The 17,500-nt window shown below is 51.4% G+C and overlaps 2 protein-coding genes across 8 annotated transcripts in view; both read left to right on the top strand.

Moving 5' to 3' along the window:
* LOC142922734 (bromodomain and WD repeat-containing protein 3-like) overlaps positions 1-10,565 on the top strand; it is a gene marked incomplete at its 3' end in the record, with an annotated part of 22,238 nt that extends 11,673 nt beyond the window's left edge. Inside the window, exons 4-6 of the mRNA XM_076063569.1 lie at positions 3,690-3,812; positions 8,260-8,488; positions 10,423-10,565. Coding sequence (XP_075919684.1) covers positions 3,690-3,812; positions 8,260-8,488; positions 10,423-10,565 — 495 coding nt within the window. The remainder of the gene's footprint in view (positions 1-3,689; positions 3,813-8,259; positions 8,489-10,422) is intronic.
* A 3,565-nt stretch (positions 10,566-14,130) lies between these two features.
* The window catches only part of LOC142922729 (uncharacterized), an 80,253-nt gene continuing 76,883 nt past the window's right edge, over positions 14,131-17,500 (top strand). For 4 of the 7 annotated variants that reach the window (XR_012940262.1, XR_012940264.1, XR_012940263.1 and 1 more), the window contains exons 1-2: positions 14,585-14,726; positions 16,691-16,778. Coding sequence is in view for 4 of the 7 variants with exons in the window: in XM_076063561.1 (XP_075919676.1) it covers positions 16,722-16,778 (57 nt within the window). In the remaining 3 variants the exon portion in view is untranslated. Of the gene's footprint in view, positions 14,267-14,583; positions 14,727-16,690; positions 16,779-17,500 lie in introns of those variants that run through there. The other 3 variants (XM_076063564.1, XM_076063562.1, XM_076063563.1) reach the window with 2 other exon arrangements.

Genomic DNA, 17,500 nt, shown 5'->3' with positions numbered 1-17,500 from the left:
ACTACACTATATACTACACTATACACTACACTATATACTACACTATACACTACACTATACACTACACTATATACTACACTATACACTACACTACACACTACACTATACACTACACTATACACTACACACTACACTACACTATATACTACACTATACACTACACTATACACTACACTATACACTACACTATATACTACACTATACACTACACTATACACTACACTATACACTACACTATATACTACACTATACACTACACTATATACTACACTATATACTATATACTACACTATACACTATACTATACACTACACACTATACTATACACTACACTATACACTACACTATACACTACACTATACAATATACACTACACTATACACTACACTATACACTACACTATATACACTACACTATACACTACACTATACACTACACTATACACTACACTATATACTACACTATATACTACACTATGCACTACACTATACACTACACTATTCACTATATACTACACTATACACTACACTATACAATACACTATACACTATATACTACACTATACACTACACTATACACGGTATACACTACACTATACACTACACTATACACTACAATATATACTATATACTACACTATATATACTACACTATACACTACACTATACACTACACTATACACTACACTATACACTATATACTACACTATACACTACACTATACACGGTATACACTACACTATACACTACACTATACACTACAATATATACTATATACTACACTATATATACTACACTATACACTACACTATACACTACACTATACACTATATACTACACTATACACTACACTATACACTACACTATGCACTACACTATACACTACACTATATATACTATACACTATACACTACACTATACACTACACTATACACTACACTATATACTACACTATATATACTATACACTATATACTACACTATATACTACACTATACACTACACTATACACTATACACTACACACACTACACTACACTTTACACTACACTATACACTACACTATACACTACACACTACACTACACTATACACTACACTATACACTACACTATACACTACACTATACACTACACTATACACTCCACTACTATACACTATACACTACACATTACACTGCACATTACACTACACATTACACTACACTACATACTACACTACACTACACACACTACACTATACACTACACATTACACTACACTACTATACACTACACTATACACTACACTACACACAACACTACACTATACACTACACTACACACTACACAGTACAAACTACACTGCACTACACACTACACTATACACTACACTATACACTACACTACACACTACACTATACACTACACTATAAACTACACTACACACTACACTACACACTACACTACACACTACACTATACACTACACACTACACTATACACTACACTATACACTACACTATACACTACACTATACAATATTCACTACACTATACACTACACTATACACTACACTATATACACTACACTATACACTACACTATACACTACACTATACACTACACTATATACTACACTATATACTACACTATGCACTACACTATACACTACACTATACACTATATACTACACTATACACTACACTATACAATACACTATACACTATATACTACACTATACACTACACTATACACGGTATACACTACACTATACACTACACTATACACTACAATATATACTATATACTACACTATATATACTACACTATACACTACACTATACACTACACTTTACACTACACTATACACTATATACTACACTATACACTATACTATACACGGTATACACTACACTATACACTACACTATACACTACAATATATACTATATACTACACTATATATACTACACTATACACTACACTATACACTACACTATACACTATATACTACACTATACACTACACTATACACTACACTATACACTACACTATGCACTACACTATACACTACACTATATATACTATACACTATACACTACACTATACACTACACTATACACTACACTATATACTACACTATATATACTATACACTATATACTACACTATATACTACACTATACACTACACTATACACTATACACTACACACACTACACTACACTTTACACTACACTATACACTACACTATACACTACACACTACACTACACTATACACTACACTATACACTACACTATACACTACACTATACACTCCACTACTATACACTATACACTACACATTACACTGCACATTACACTACACATTACACTACACTACATACTACACTACACTACACACACTACACTATACACTACACATTACACTACACTACTATACACTACACTATACACTACACTACACACAACACTACACTATACACTACACTACACAGTACAAACTACACTGCACTACACACTACACTATACACTACACTATACACTACACTACACACTACACTATACACTACACTACACACTACACTACACACTACACTACACACTACACACTACACTATACACTACACACTACACTATACACTACACTACACACTACACTATACACTACACTACACACTACACTATACACTACTACGCTATACACTACACTATGCACTACACTACACTACACACTACACTATACACTATACTACACACTACACTACACTATACACTACACTACACACTACACTATACACTATACTACACACTACACTACACTATACACTACACTACACACTACACTATACACTACTATGCTATACACTACACTATGCACTACACTACACTATACACTACACTATACACTACTATACACTACACTACACACTACACTATACACTACTACACTATACACTACTACACTATACACTACTACACTATACACTACTACACTATACACTACTACACTATACACTACTACACTATACACTACTACACTATACACTACTACACTATACACTACTACACTACACACTACTACACTACACACTACTACAGTATACACTACTACACTATACACTACTACACTATACACTACTACACTACACACTACACTACACACTACACTACTATACACTACACACTACTACACTATACACTACACATTACACACTACACTATACACTACACACTACACTATACACTACACACTACTACACACTACACTACACTATACACTACACACTACACTACTATACACTACACACTACTACACTACACACTACACTACACACTACACTATACACTACACTACACACTACACTACACACTACACTACTATACACTACACACCACTACACTACACACTACACTACACACTACACTACACTATACACTACACACTACACTACTATACACTACACACTACTACACTACACACTACACTACACTACACACTACACTACACACTACACTACACACTACACTACACACTACACTACTATACATTACACACCACTACACTACACACTACACTACACACTACACTACACTATACACTACACACTATACACTACACACTACACTACACACTACACTACACACTGCACACGGTTCACCCTTTGACCCCCCCTCGACCCCCATGACCCCCATGACCCCCCCCATGACCCCCACAGATTGAGGGTCAAGGTCACGGGGCGCTGTTTGATTGCCGATTCTCTCCGGACGGATTCTCGCTGTGCGCCACGGACTCCCACGGACACCTCCTCCTGATGTCACACACGGACACACACAGTCAGGTTCGTGTGTGTCACTGTGTGTGTCACTGTGTGTGTGTCAGTGTGTCACTGTGTGTGTCACTGTGTGTGTGTGTCACTGTGCGCCACGGACTCCCACGGACACCTCCTTCTGATGTCACACACGGACACACACAGTCAGGTTCGTGTGTGTCACTGTGTGTGTCTGTGTGTGTGTCAGTGTGTCACTGTGCACCACGGACTCCCACGGACACCTCCTTCTGATGTCACACACGGACACACACAGTCAGGTTCGTGTGTGTCACTGTGTGTGTGTCACTGTGTGTGTCACTGTGTGTGTGTGTGTCACTGTGTGTGTCACTGTGTGTGTGTGTCACTGTGTGTGTGTGTGTCACTGTGTGTGTGTGTCACTGTGTGTCACTGTGTGTGTGTGTGTGTCACTGTGTGTGTGTCACTGTGTGTGTGTGTGTCACTGTGTGTGTGTGTCACTGTGTGTCACTGTGTGTGTGTGTGTCACTGTGCGCCACGGACTCCCACGGACACCTCCTCCTGATGTCACACACGGACACACACAGTCAGGTTCGTGTGTGTCACTGTGTGTGTGTGTGTCACTGTGTGTGTGTGTCACTGTGTGTGTCACTGTGTGTGTGTGTCACTGTGTGTGTGTGTCACTGTGTGTGTCACTGTGTGTGTGTGTCACTGTGTGTGTGTCACTGTGTGTGTGTGTCACTGTGTGTGTGTGTGTGTCACTGTGTGTGTCACTGTGCACCACGGACTCCCACGGACACCTCCTTCTGATGTCACACACGGACACACACAGTCAGGTTCGTGTGTGTCACTGTGTGTGTGTGTGTCTGTGTGTGTGTGTGTCACTGTGTGTGTCACTGTGTGTGTGTGTCACTGTGTGTGTGTGTCACTGTGTGTGTCACTGTGTGTGTGTGTCACTGTGTGTGTGTCACTGTGTGTGTGTGTCACTGTGTGTGTGTGTGTGTCACTGTGTGTGTCACTGTGCACCACGGACTCCCACGGACACCTCCTTCTGATGTCACACACGGACACACACAGTCAGGTTCGTGTGTGTCACTGTGTGTGTGTGTGTCTGTGTGTGTGTGTGTCACTGTGTGTGTCACTGTGTGTGTGTGTGTCACTCTGTGTGTGTGTCACTGTGTCACTGTGTGTGTCACTGTGTGTGTCACTGTGTGTGTGTGTCACTGTGTGTGTGTGTCACTGTGTTTGTGTGTCACTGTGTGTGTGTGTCACTCTGTGTGTCTGTGTGTGTCACTGTGTGTGTGTGTGTCACTGTGTGTGTGTGTCACTGTGTGTGTCACTGTGTGTGTGTGTCACTGTGTGTGTGTGTGTGTCACTGTGTGTGTCACTGTGTGTGTGTGTCACTGTGTGTGTGTCACTGTGTGTGTGTGTCACTGTGTCACTGTGTGTGTGTCACTGTGTGTGTGTGTGTCACTGTGTGTGTGTCACTGTGTGTGTCACTGTGTGTGTGTGTCACTGTGTGTGTGTCACTGTGTGTGTGTGTCACTGTGTGTGTGTGTCACTGTGTGTGTGTGTGTCACTGTGCGCCACGGACTCCCACGGACACCTCCTTCTGATGTCACACACGGACACACACAGTCAGGTTCGTGTGTGTGTCTGTGTGTGTGTCACTGTGTGTGTCACTGTGTGTGTGTCACTGTGTGTGTGTGTCTGTGTGTGTGTCACTGTGTCACTGTGTGTGTGTCAGTGTGTCACTGTGTGTGTGTGTGTCACTGTGTGTCTGTGTCACTGTGTCACTGTGTGTGTCACTGTGTGTGTCACTGTGTGTGTGTCACTGTGTGTGTGTGTCACTGTGTGTGTCACTGTGTGTGTGTGTCACTGTGTGTGTCACTGTGTGTGTGTGTCACTGTGTGTGTGTGTGTCACTGTGTGTGTCACTGTGTGTGTGTCACTGTATGTGTGTCACTGTGTGTGTCACTGTGTTTGTCACTGTGTGTGTGTCACTGTGTGTGTCACTGTGTGTGTGTGTGTCACTGTGTGTGTGTGTCACTGTGTGTGTGTGTCACTGTGTGTGTCACTGTGTGTGTCACTGTATGTGTGTCACTGTGTGTGTCACTGTGTTTGTCACTGTGTGTGTGTGTGTCACTGTGTGTGTCACTGTGTGTGTGTGTGTCACTGTGTGTGTGTCACTGTGTGTCACTGTGTGTGTGTGTGTCACTGTGCGCCACGGACTCCCACGGACACCTCCTTCTGATGTCACACACGGACACACACAGTCAGGTTCGTGTGTGTCTGTGTGTGTGTGTGTCACTGTGTGTGTCTGTGTGTGTGTCACTCTGTGTGTGTGTGTGTGTCACTGTGTGTGTCACTGTGTGTGTGTGTGTCACTGTGTGTGTGTGTGTGTCACTGTGTGTGTGTGTCACTGTGCGCCACGGACTCCCACGGACACCTCCTTCTGATGTCACACACGGACACACACAGTCAGGTGTGTGTGTTACACTGTGTGTGTGTGTCACTGTGTGTGTCACTGTGTGTGTGTGTCACTGTGTGTGTGTGTCAGTGTGTCACTGTGCACCACGGACTCCCACGGACACCTCCTTCTGATGTCACACACGGACACACACAGTCAGGTGTGTGTGTGTGTGTGTGTCACTGTGTGTGTCACTGTGTGTGTGTGTGTCACTGTGTGTGTGTGTCACTGTGTGTGTCACTGTGTGTGTCACTGTGTGTGTGTGTGTGTCACTGTGTGTGTGTGTCACTGTGTGTGTGTGTCACTGTGTGTGTGTGTCACTGTGTGTGTGTCACTGTGTGTCACTGTGTGTCACTGTGTGTGTGTCACTGTGTGTGTCACTGTGTGTGTCACTGTGTGTCACTGTGTGTGTCTGTGTGTGTGTGTCACTGTGTGTGTGTTACTGTGTGCGTGTTACTGTGTGTGTGTCACTGTGTGTGTCACTGTGTGTGTCACTGTGTGTGTCACTGTGTGTGTGTCACTGTGTGTGTGTCACCGTGTGTGTCTGTCACTGTGTGTGTGTGTCACTGTGTGTGTGTCACTGTGTGTGTGTCACTGTGTCTGTGTGTGTGTGTGTGTCACTGTGTGTCTGTGTGTGTGTCACTGTGTGTGTGTCACTGTGCGTGTCTGTGCCACTGTGTGTATGTGTATCACTGTGTGTGTGTCTGTGTGTGTGTGTCTGTGTGTGTGTCTGTGTGTGTGTGTGTCTGTGTGTGTCTTTGTGTGTGTCTTTGTGTGTGTCTGTGTGTGTGTCTGTGTGTGTGTCTGTATGTGTGACACTATCTGTGTGTGTCTGTGTGTGTGTGTCTGTGTGTGTGACACTGTGTCTGTGTGTGTCTGTGTATGTGTCTCCCCCCCTGTCTCTCCCCGTGTCTCCCCGTGTGTCTCCGTGTCTCTCCCCCTGTCTCTCTCCGTGTCTCCGCGTGTCTCCCCGTGTCTCCGCCCCGTGTCTCTCTCCCCGTGTCTCTCTCCGCCCCGTGTCTCCCCGTGTCTCCCCGTGTCTCTCTCCCCGTGTGTCTCGGCCCAGGCGATCCCAGACCAGCTGTTCTTCCACACGGACTACCGCCCAGCTGATCTGTGTCTCCCCGTGTGTCTCCGTGTCTCTCCCCGTGTGTCTCCGTGTCTCTCCCCGTGTCTCCCCCTGTCTCCCCCTGTCTCCCCCTGTCTCTCCCCGTGTCTCTCTCCCCCGTGTGTCTCGGCCCAGGCGATCCCAGACCAGCTGTTCTTCCACACAGACTACCGCCAGCTGATCCGTGTCTCCCCGTGTGTCTCCGTGTCTCCGCCCCGTGTCTCCCCGTGTCTCCCCGTGTCTCCCCGTGTCTCCCCGTGTGTCTCTCTCCCCGTGTGTCTCGGCCCAGGCGATCCCAGACCAGCTGTTCTTCCACACGGACTACCGCCCGCTGATCCGTGTCTCCCCGTATGTCTCTCCGTGTCTCTCCCCGTGTCTCCCCCTGTCTCCCCCTGTCTCCCCGTGTCTCTGCCCCGTGTGTCTCCCCGTGTCTCCCCGTGTCTCTCCCCGTGTCTCTCTCCCCGTGTCTCCCCGTGTGTCTCCGCCCCGTATGTCTCGGCCCAGGCGATCCCAGACCAGCTGTTCTTCCACACGGACTACCGCCCAGCTGATCCGTGTCTCCCCGTGTGTCTCCGTGTCTCTCCCCGTGTGTCTCCGTGTCTCCCCGTGTCTCCCCCTGTCTCCCCCTGTCTCCCCGTGTCTCTCTCCCCGTGTCTCTCTCCGCCCCTGTCTCCCCGTGTCTCCCCGTGTCTCTCTCCGCCCCGTGTCTCCTCGTGTCTCCCCCGTGTCTCCCCGTGTGTCTCGGCCCAGGCGATCCCAGACCAGCTGTTCTTCCACACGGACTACCGCCCGCTGATCCGTGTCTCCCCGTGTCTCTCTCCCCGTGTCTCTCTCCCCGTGTCTCCCCGTGTCTCCCCGTGTCTCCCCCTGTCTCTCCGTGTCTCTCCGTGTCTCCCCCGTGTCTCCCCGTGTGTCTCGGCCCAGGCGATCCCAGACCAGCTGTTCTTCCACACGGACTACCGCCCGCTGATCCGTGACGCCAACGACTTTGTGCTGGACGCCCAAACGCAGCAGGCGCCCCACCTGATGCCCCCGGCCTTCCTAGTGGACGTCAACGGCAACCCTCACCCCCCACAAGCCCAGAGGCTCGTGCCTGGCAGGGCCGGAGCGCCGCTGCACCAACTCGTGCCTCAGATGGGGCTCGGGCCCTCGGGTGAGACACACAGACAGTCAGTGGCTCAGTCAGACAGTCAGTCAGTCACTCAGTCACTCAGTCAGTCACTCAGTCAGTCAGTGGCTCAGTCACTCACTCACCCACTCACCCACACACCCACCCACTCACCCACCCACTCACCCACTCACCCACCCACTCACCCACTCACTCACTCACTCACCCACCCACCCACTCACCCACTCACCCACACACCCACTCACCCACTCACCCACACACCCACCCACTCACCCACCCACTCACCCACTCACCCACCCACTCACCCACTCACCCACACACCCACCCACTCACCCACCCACTCACCCACTCACCCACTCACTCACCCACTCACCCACTCACTCACACACTCACTCACTCACTCACCCACTCACTCACTCACCCATGCACTCATTCACCCACTCACTCACTCACTCACCCACTCACCCACTCACCCACACACCCACCCACTCACCCACCCACCCACTCACTCACCCACTCACTCACCCACCCACTCATTCACCCACTCATTCACCCACTCACTCACTCACCCACTTACTCACCCACTCACTCACCCACTCACTCACTCACTCACCCACTCAGTCACTCACCCACTCACTCACTCACTCAGTCAGTCACTCAGTCAGTCAGCCACCCACTCACTCACCCACTCACCCACCCACCCACTCACTCACCCACTCACCCACTCACCCACTCACCCACCCACCCACCCACTCACTCACCACTCACCCCACCTGATGCCCCCGGCCTTCCTCGTGGACGTCAACGGCAACCCTCACCCGCCACAAGCCCAGAGGCTCGTGCCTCAGATGGGGCTCGGACCCTCGGGTGAGACACACAGACAGTCAGTGGCTCAGTCAGTCAGTCACTCAGTCAGTCACTCAGTCAGTCAGCCACTCAGTCACTCAGTCACTCAGTCAGTCACTCAGTCAGTCACTCAGTCACTCAGTCAGTCAGCCACCCACTCACTCACCCACCCACTCACTCACTCACCCAATCACTCACCCACTCACTCACCCACCCACTCACCCACCCACTCACCCACTCACTCACCCACCCACTCACCCACCCACTCACCCACCCACTCACCCACTCACTCACTCACTCACCCACTCACTCACTCACCCGCCCACCCACTCACCCACTCACTCACCCACCCACCCACTCACCCACTCACTCACTCACTCACCCACTCACTCACACACTCACTCACTCACTCACCCACTCACTCACCCACGCACTCATTCACCCACTCACTCACTCACCCACTTACCCACACACCCACCCACTCACCCACCCACTCACTCACCCACTCACCCACCCACTCACTCACCACTCACCCCACCTGATGCCCCCGGCCTTCCTAGTGGACGTCAACGGCAACCCTCACCCCCCACAAGCCCAGAGGCTCGTGCCTGGCAGGGCCGGAGCGCCGCTGCACCAGCTCGTGCCTCAGATGGGGCTCGGACCCTCGGGTGAGACAGACAGTCAGTGGCTCAGTCAGTCAGTCAGTCACTCAGTCAGTCACTCACTCAGTCACTCAGTCAGTGGCTCAGTCAGTCAGCCAGTCACTCTGTCACTCAGTCACTCAGTCAGTAAGCCACCCACTCACTCACACACCCACTCACTCACTCAGTCACTCACTTAGTCAGTCACTCACTCAGTCACTCACCCACTCACTCACCCGCCCACTCACTCACTCACCCACTCAGTCACTCACTCACTCACTCACCCACTCAGTCACTCACCACCCATCCACTCACCCACTCACTCACTCACCCACTCACTCACCCACTCACTCACTCACCCACTCACTCACCCACCCACTCACCCACCCACCCACTCACACACCCACCCACCCACTCACACACCCACTCACCACTCACCCACCCACCCACTCTGTGTGTTCTGTTGCCTAGGAGACCTGGAGGTGGTGGAGGCGACCAGGCCCGTGGGCGTGGTCAATGGAGAAGTGGGCGGGCCAAGCGAAGGAGTGGGCGGGGTCAATGAAGGAGTGGGTGGGGGCATTGTCGGAGGGGGCGGGGTTATGAGGGAAGTGGGCAGGGGAGGGGCTAATTTGAGGGTGGGGCTTGGGGTGGAGGGGGCGGAGGCCTCTCGGCGAATGGGACGCGAGCATGAGCTGAGGGCGGGGCACCCAACGGCCAATCACAGAGCGGGATCCGCGTTGTCAGGTGAGTGAGTGAGTGGGTGAGTGGGTGGGTGGGTGAGTGGGTGGGTGGGTGAGTGGGTGGGTGAGTGAGTGGGTGGGTGAGTGAGTGGGTGAGTGGGTGGGTGGGTGAGTGAGTGACTGAGTGAGTGGGTGAGTGACTGAGTGAGTGAGTGGGTGAGTGAGCGAGTGAGTGAGTGGGTGAGTGGGTGAGTGACTGAGTGAGTGAGTGGGTGGGTGAGTGAGCGAGTGAGTGAGTGGGTGAGTGGGTGAGTGACTGAGTGAGTGAGTGGGCGACTGAGTGAGTGAGTGTCTGAGTGACTGAGTGAGTGGGTGAGTGAGTGGGTAGGTGAGTGAGTGGGTGGGGGAGTGAGTGGGTGGGTGAGTGAGTGGGTGAGTGGGTGGGTGGGTGAGTGAGTGACTGAGTGAGTGGGTGAGTGACTGAGTGAGTGAGTGGGTGAGTGAGCGAGTGAGTGAGTGGGTGAGTGGGTGAGTGGGTGACTGAGTGAGTGAGTGAGTGTCTGAGTGACTGAGTGAGTGTCTGAGTGTCTGAGTGACTGAGTGAGTGAGTGAGTGTCTGAGTGACTGAGTGAGTGTCTGAGTGACTGAGTGAGTGTCTGAGTGACTGAGTGAGTGTCTGAGTGACTGAGTGAGTGTCTGAGTGACTGAGTGAGTGAGTGAGTGTCTGAGTGACTGAGTGAGTGTCTGAGTGACTGAGTGAGTGACTGAGTGACTGACTGAGTGAGTGACTGGGTAAGTGAGTGACTGAGTGAGCGGGTGTCTGAGTGAGCGACTGAGTGACTGAGTGACTGAGTTACTGAGTGAGTGAGTGAGCGACTGAGTGAGTGACTGAGTGAGTGTCTGAGTGAGTGAGCGTGTGTCTAACTGTCCCCCCCCCACCCCAGGCCCCCCCCCCACTCCATCGCTACCCCCCAACGTTGGGCAGCGACGGAGCGGCCAGGTGGAGGGAGTCCGACGGATCGAGCCGTACTCACCCAGCGATGAGGTGGCCACCCGGGGTCACCTCGTCACTCGCTCCCAGCACAGCGTCGCACCCACACTGGGGACAGCACTCGCACGGTGAGGCATGTCAAGTCAGTCAGCCAGTCAGTCACTCAGTCAGTCACCTAGTCAGTCAGTCAGTCACTCAGTCACTCAGTCAGTCAGTCACTCACTCAGTCAGTCACTCAGTCAGTCACCTAGTCAGTCAGTCAGTCACTCAGTCACTCAGTCAGTCAGTCACTCACTCAGTCAGTCACTCAGTCACTCACTCAGTGAGTCAGTCACTCAGCCAGTCAGTCAGTCACTCAGTCAGTCACTCAGTCAGTCAGTCACTCAGTCACTCAGTCATTCAGTCAGTCACTCAGTCACTCAGTCACTCAGTCAGTCACTCAGTCAGTCACTCAGTCACTCAGTCACTCACTCAGTGAGTCAGTCACTCACTCAGTCAGTCACTCAGTCAGTCAGTCAGTCACTCAGTCAGTCACTCACCCAGTCACTCAGTCACTCAGTCAGTCACTCAGTCACTCAGTCATTCAGTCAGTCACTCAGTCACTCAGTCACTCAGTCAGTCACTCACCCAGTCACTCAGTCACTCAGTCAGTCACTCAGTGAGTCAGTCACTCACTCAGTCAGTCACTCAGTCAGTCAGTCAGTCACTCAGTCAGTCACTCACCCATTCACTCAGTCAGTCACTCACCCAGTCACTCACTCACCCAGTCACTCACTCAGTCACTCACTCAGTCACTCACCCAGCGATGAGGTGGCCACCCGGGGTCACCTCGTCACTCGCTCCCAGCACAGCGTCGCACCCACACTGGGGACAGCACTCGCTCGGTGAGGCATGCCTAGTCAGTCACTCAGTCAGTCACTCAGTCAGTCAGTCACTCAGTCACTCAGTCAGTCACCTAGTCAGTCAGTCAGTCACTCAGTCACTCAGTCAGTCACTCAGTCAGTCAGTCACTCAGTCATTCAGTCAGTGAGTCAGTCACTCAGTCACTCACTCAGTCAGTCAGTCACTCACCTAGTCACTCATTCACTCACTCAGTCACTCAGTCACTCACTCACACACTCAGTTACTCAGTCAGTCACTCAGTCACTCACTCAGTCAGTCACTCAGTCAGTCAGTCAGTCACCTAGTCACTCAGTCAGTCACTCACTCACTCAGTCAGTCACTCAGTCAGTCAGTCAGTCACCTAGTCACTCAGTCAGTCACTCACTCACTCAGTCAGTCACTCAGTCAGTCAGTCACCTAGTCACTCAGTCACTCAGTCACTCACCCAGTCACTCACTCAGTCACTCACCCAGCGATGAGGTGGCCACCCGGGGTCACCTCGTCACTCGCTCCCAGCACAGCGTCGCACCCACACTGGGGACAGCACTCGCTCGGTGAGGCACACCTAGTCAGTCAGCCAGTCACTCACTCAGTCAGTCACCTAGTCAGTCAGTCAGTCACTCAGTCACTCAGTCACTCAGTCAGTCACTCAGTCACTCACTCAGTCAGTCAGTCAGTCAGTCACTCAGTCAGTCACCTAGTCAGTCAGTCAGTCAGTCAGTCACTCAGTCACTCAGTCAGTCAGTCAGTCACTCAGTCAGTCAGTCACTCACCTAGTCAGTCACTCAGTCAGTCACTCAGTCAGTCACTCAGTCACTCAGTCACTCAGTCAGTCAGTCACTCAGTCAGTCACTCAGTCACGCACCTAGTCACTCACCTAGTCAGTCAGTCACTCACTCAGTCACTCAGTCAGTCAGTCACTCAGTCAGTCACTCAGTCACTCAGTCACGCACCTAGTCACTCACCTAGTCAGTCAGTCAGTCACTCACTCAGTCACTCAGTCAGTCAGTCACTCAGTCAGTCACTCACCTAGTTAGTCAGTCAGTCACTCACTCAGTCACTCAGTCAGTCAGTCAGTCACTCAGTCAGTCAGTGAGTTAGTCAGTCAGTCACTCACCTAGTCACTCAGTCACTCAGTCAGTCACTCACTCAGTCACTCACTCACTCACTCACCCAGCGACGAGGTGGCCACCCGGGGTCACCTCGTCGCTCGCTCCCAGCACAGCGTCGCACCCACACTGGGGACAGCACTCGCATGGTGAGGTACACCTAGTCAGTCACTCAGTCAGTCACTCAGTCAGTCACTCACTCAGTCAGTCACTCACCTAGTCAATCAGTCAGTCACTCAGTCAGTCACTCAGTCAGTCACTCACTCAGTCAGTCACTCACCTAGTCAATCAGTCAGTCACTCAGTCAGTCACTCAGTCAGGCACTCACTGAGTCACTCAGTCACTCAGTCAGTCACTCAGCCAGTCAGTCACTCAGTCAGTCAGTCACTCAGTCACTCAGTCAGTCACTCAGTCAGTCAGTCACCCACTCACCCACTCACCCACTCACCCACCCACTCACTCACCCACCCACTCAGTCACTCAGTCACTCACCCACCCACTCAGTCACTCACTCACCCACTCACTCACTCAGTCACTCACTCAGTCACTCACTCACCCAGTCACTCACCCAGTGACGAGGTGGCCACCCGGGGTCACCTCGTCACTCGCTCCCAGCACAGCGTCGCACCCACACTGGGGACAGCACTCGCTCGGTGAGGCACACCTAGTCACTCAGTCAGTCACTCACTCAGTCAGTCAGTCAGTCACCTAGTCAGTCAGTCAGTCAGTCACTCAGTCACTCAGTCACTCAGTCAGTCAGTCACTCAGTCAGTCACTCAGTCAGTCAGTCAGTCACTCACTCAGTCACTCACTCAGTCAGTCACTCAGTCAGTCAGTCAGTCACTCAGTCAGTCAGTCACTCACTCAGTCACTCACTCAGTCAGTCACTCAGTCAGTCAGTCATTCAATCACTCACTCAGTCACTCAGTCAGTCACTCAGTCACTCAGTCAGTCACTCAGTCAGTCACTCACTCACCCAGTCACTCACTCACCCAGTCACTCACTCAGTCACTCACTCAGTCACTCACCCAGCGACGAGGTGGCCACCCGGGGTCACCTCGTCACTCGCTCCCAGCACAGCGTCGCACCCACACTGGGGACAGCACTCGCACGGTGAGGCATGTCAAGTCAGTCAGTCAGTCACTCACCTAGTTAGTCAGTCAGTCACCTAGTCAGTCAGTCACTCAGTCAGTCACCTAGTCACTCAGTCAGTCAGTCACTCAGTCAGTCACCTAGTCAGTCAGTCAGTCACTCAGTCACTCAGTCAGTCACTCAGTCAGTCACTCAGTCAGTCACTCAGTCACTCAGTCACTCACTCAGTCAGTCACTCAGTCAGTCACTCACTCACTCAGTGAGTCAGTCAGTCAGTCACTCAGTCAGTCACTCACTCAGTCTCTCAGTCAGTCACTCACTCAGTCACTCAGTCACTCAGTCAGTCACTCAGTCAGTCACTCAGTCACTCACTTAGCCAGTCAGTCAGTCACTCACCTAGTCAATCAGTCAGTCACTCAGTCACTCAGTCACTCACTCAGTCAGTCACTCAGTCAGTCACTCACTCACTCACTCAGTGAGTCAGTCAGTCAGTCACTCAGTCAGTCACTCAGTCAGTCACTCAGTCACTCACTCACTCACTCAGTCAGTCACTCAGTCAGTCACTCACTCACTCAGTGAGTCAGTCAGTCAGTCACTCAGTCAGTCACTCACTCAGTCTCTCAGTCAGTCACTCACTCAGTCACTCAGTCACTCAGTCAGTCACTCAGTCAGTCACTCAGTCACTCACTTAGCCAGTCAGTCAGTCACTCACCTAGTCAATCAGTCAGTCACTCAGTCAGTCACTCAGTCAGTCAGTCACTCACCTAGTCACTCAGTCACTCACTCAGTCAGTCACTCAGTCATTCACTCAGTCAGTCACTCAGTCAGTCACTCACCTAGTCAATCAGTCAGTCACTCAGTCACTCAGTCAGTCACAGAGTCAGTCACTCACTCAGTCAGTCAGTCACACAGTCACTAAGTCACTCACTCAGTCACTCACTCAGTCATACACTCAGTCACTCACTCACTCAGTCTCTCAGTCAGTCACTCACTCAGTCAGTCACTCAGTCAGTCAGTCACTCACTCAGTCACTCATTCAGTCACTCAGTCACTCACTCACTCACTCAGTCTCTCAGTCAGTCACTCACTCAGTCACTCAGTCAGTCACTCAGTCAGTCACTCAGTCAGTCACTCAGTCAGTCACTCAGTCACTCAGTCAGTCACTCAGTCAGTCACACAGTCAGTCACTCACTCAGTCAGTCAGTCACACAGTCACTAAGTCACTCACTCAGTCACTCACTCAGTCATACACTCAGTCACTCACTCACTCAGTCTCTCAGTCAGTCACTCACTCAGTCAGTCAGTCACTCACTCAGTCACTCACTCAGTCACTCAGTCACTCACTCACTCAGTCTCTCAGTCAGTCACTCACTCAGTCACTCAGTCACTCACTCACTCAGTCACTCAGTCACTCACTCACTCAGTCTCTCAGTCAGTCACTCACTCAGTCACTCACTCAGTCACTCAGTCACTCACCCAGTCACTCAGTCAGTCACTCAGTCAGTCACTCAGTCACTCACTCACTCAGTCAGTCACTCAGTCACTCACTCAGTCACTCACTCACACACTCACTCACAACAACAACAACAACAACAACCGCCATTCGCCACTAAGTGGCGGTGACGTCACCACGACGCTTGTGCCAGGCTATGTGCACCTTGAGGCCACGTGAAGTGTCGAACGCCCGCTGGCAGGAGGTCACGGGGCAGACCCAGGTGCCACGGGTCGACTGACTGAGATGCCTGGCTGATGCACCACCTGTGCCCCCTACTGTGCCAACCTGCTGTGCTTTAGTCACCCGGCGCTCCGCTCGTTGTTGTGAGCGTCGCTCCTCCGCCCTCCGTTGTTGTTGGAGGGCGACTGCCTCACTCACACACTCAGTCACTCAGTCACTCACCCACTCACTCACTCACTCACCCACTCACTCACTCACCCACTCACCCACTCACCCCCTACTCACCCCGCGCTCACCCTGTGGTGAGCAGGCGCCAGCTGGAGGAGAGGGCAGCTCGAGGAATGGAGGAGGAAGAGGAGGAGTTGAGGAGGAGGAGAGTCCACGAGTCGCTCACCAAGGCATGCCACTCACCACTCCCTCACCACTCCCTCACCCACTCACTCACTCACCCACTCACCCAGTCACTCACTCACCCACTCACTCACCCACTCACTCACCACTCACTCACTCACTCACCCACTCACTCACTCACCCACTCACCCACTCACTCAGTCACTCACTCACCCACTCACCCACCCACCCACCCACTCACTCACTCACTCACCCACTCACTCACTCACCCACTCAGTCACTCACTCAGTCACTCACTCACCCACTCGCTCATCCACTTACTCACCCACCCACCCACCCACTCACTCACCCACTCACTCACTCACCCACTCACTCACTCACCCACTCACTCACTCACCCACTCACTCACCCACTCACTCACCCACTCACCCACTCCCTCACTCACTCACCCACTCACTCACCCACTCACTCACTCACTCACCCACTCATTCACCCACCCACTCACTCACCCACCCACTCCCTTACTCACCCACTGACCCACTCAGTCACCCACTCACTCACTCACTCGCTCACTCACCCACTCACTCACCCACTCACCCACTCAGTCACTCACTCAGTCACTCACTCACTCACCCACTCACTCACCCACCCACTCACTCACCCACCCACTCACCCACCCACTCACTCACCCACTCACTCACCCACTCACCCACTCAGTCACCCACTCACTCACTCGCTCACTCACCCACTCACTCACCCACTCACCCAG

This window comes from Petromyzon marinus, unplaced genomic scaffold (genome assembly GCF_048934315.1).
Source record: "Petromyzon marinus isolate PM22_M1 ecotype Great Lakes invasive population unplaced genomic scaffold, UKy_Petmar_22M1.pri1.0 PM_Scaffold_150, whole genome shotgun sequence".
NCBI lineage: Eukaryota > Metazoa > Chordata > Hyperoartia > Petromyzontiformes > Petromyzontidae > Petromyzon > Petromyzon marinus.
This window is presented reverse-complemented; position numbering and strand designations above follow the sequence as displayed.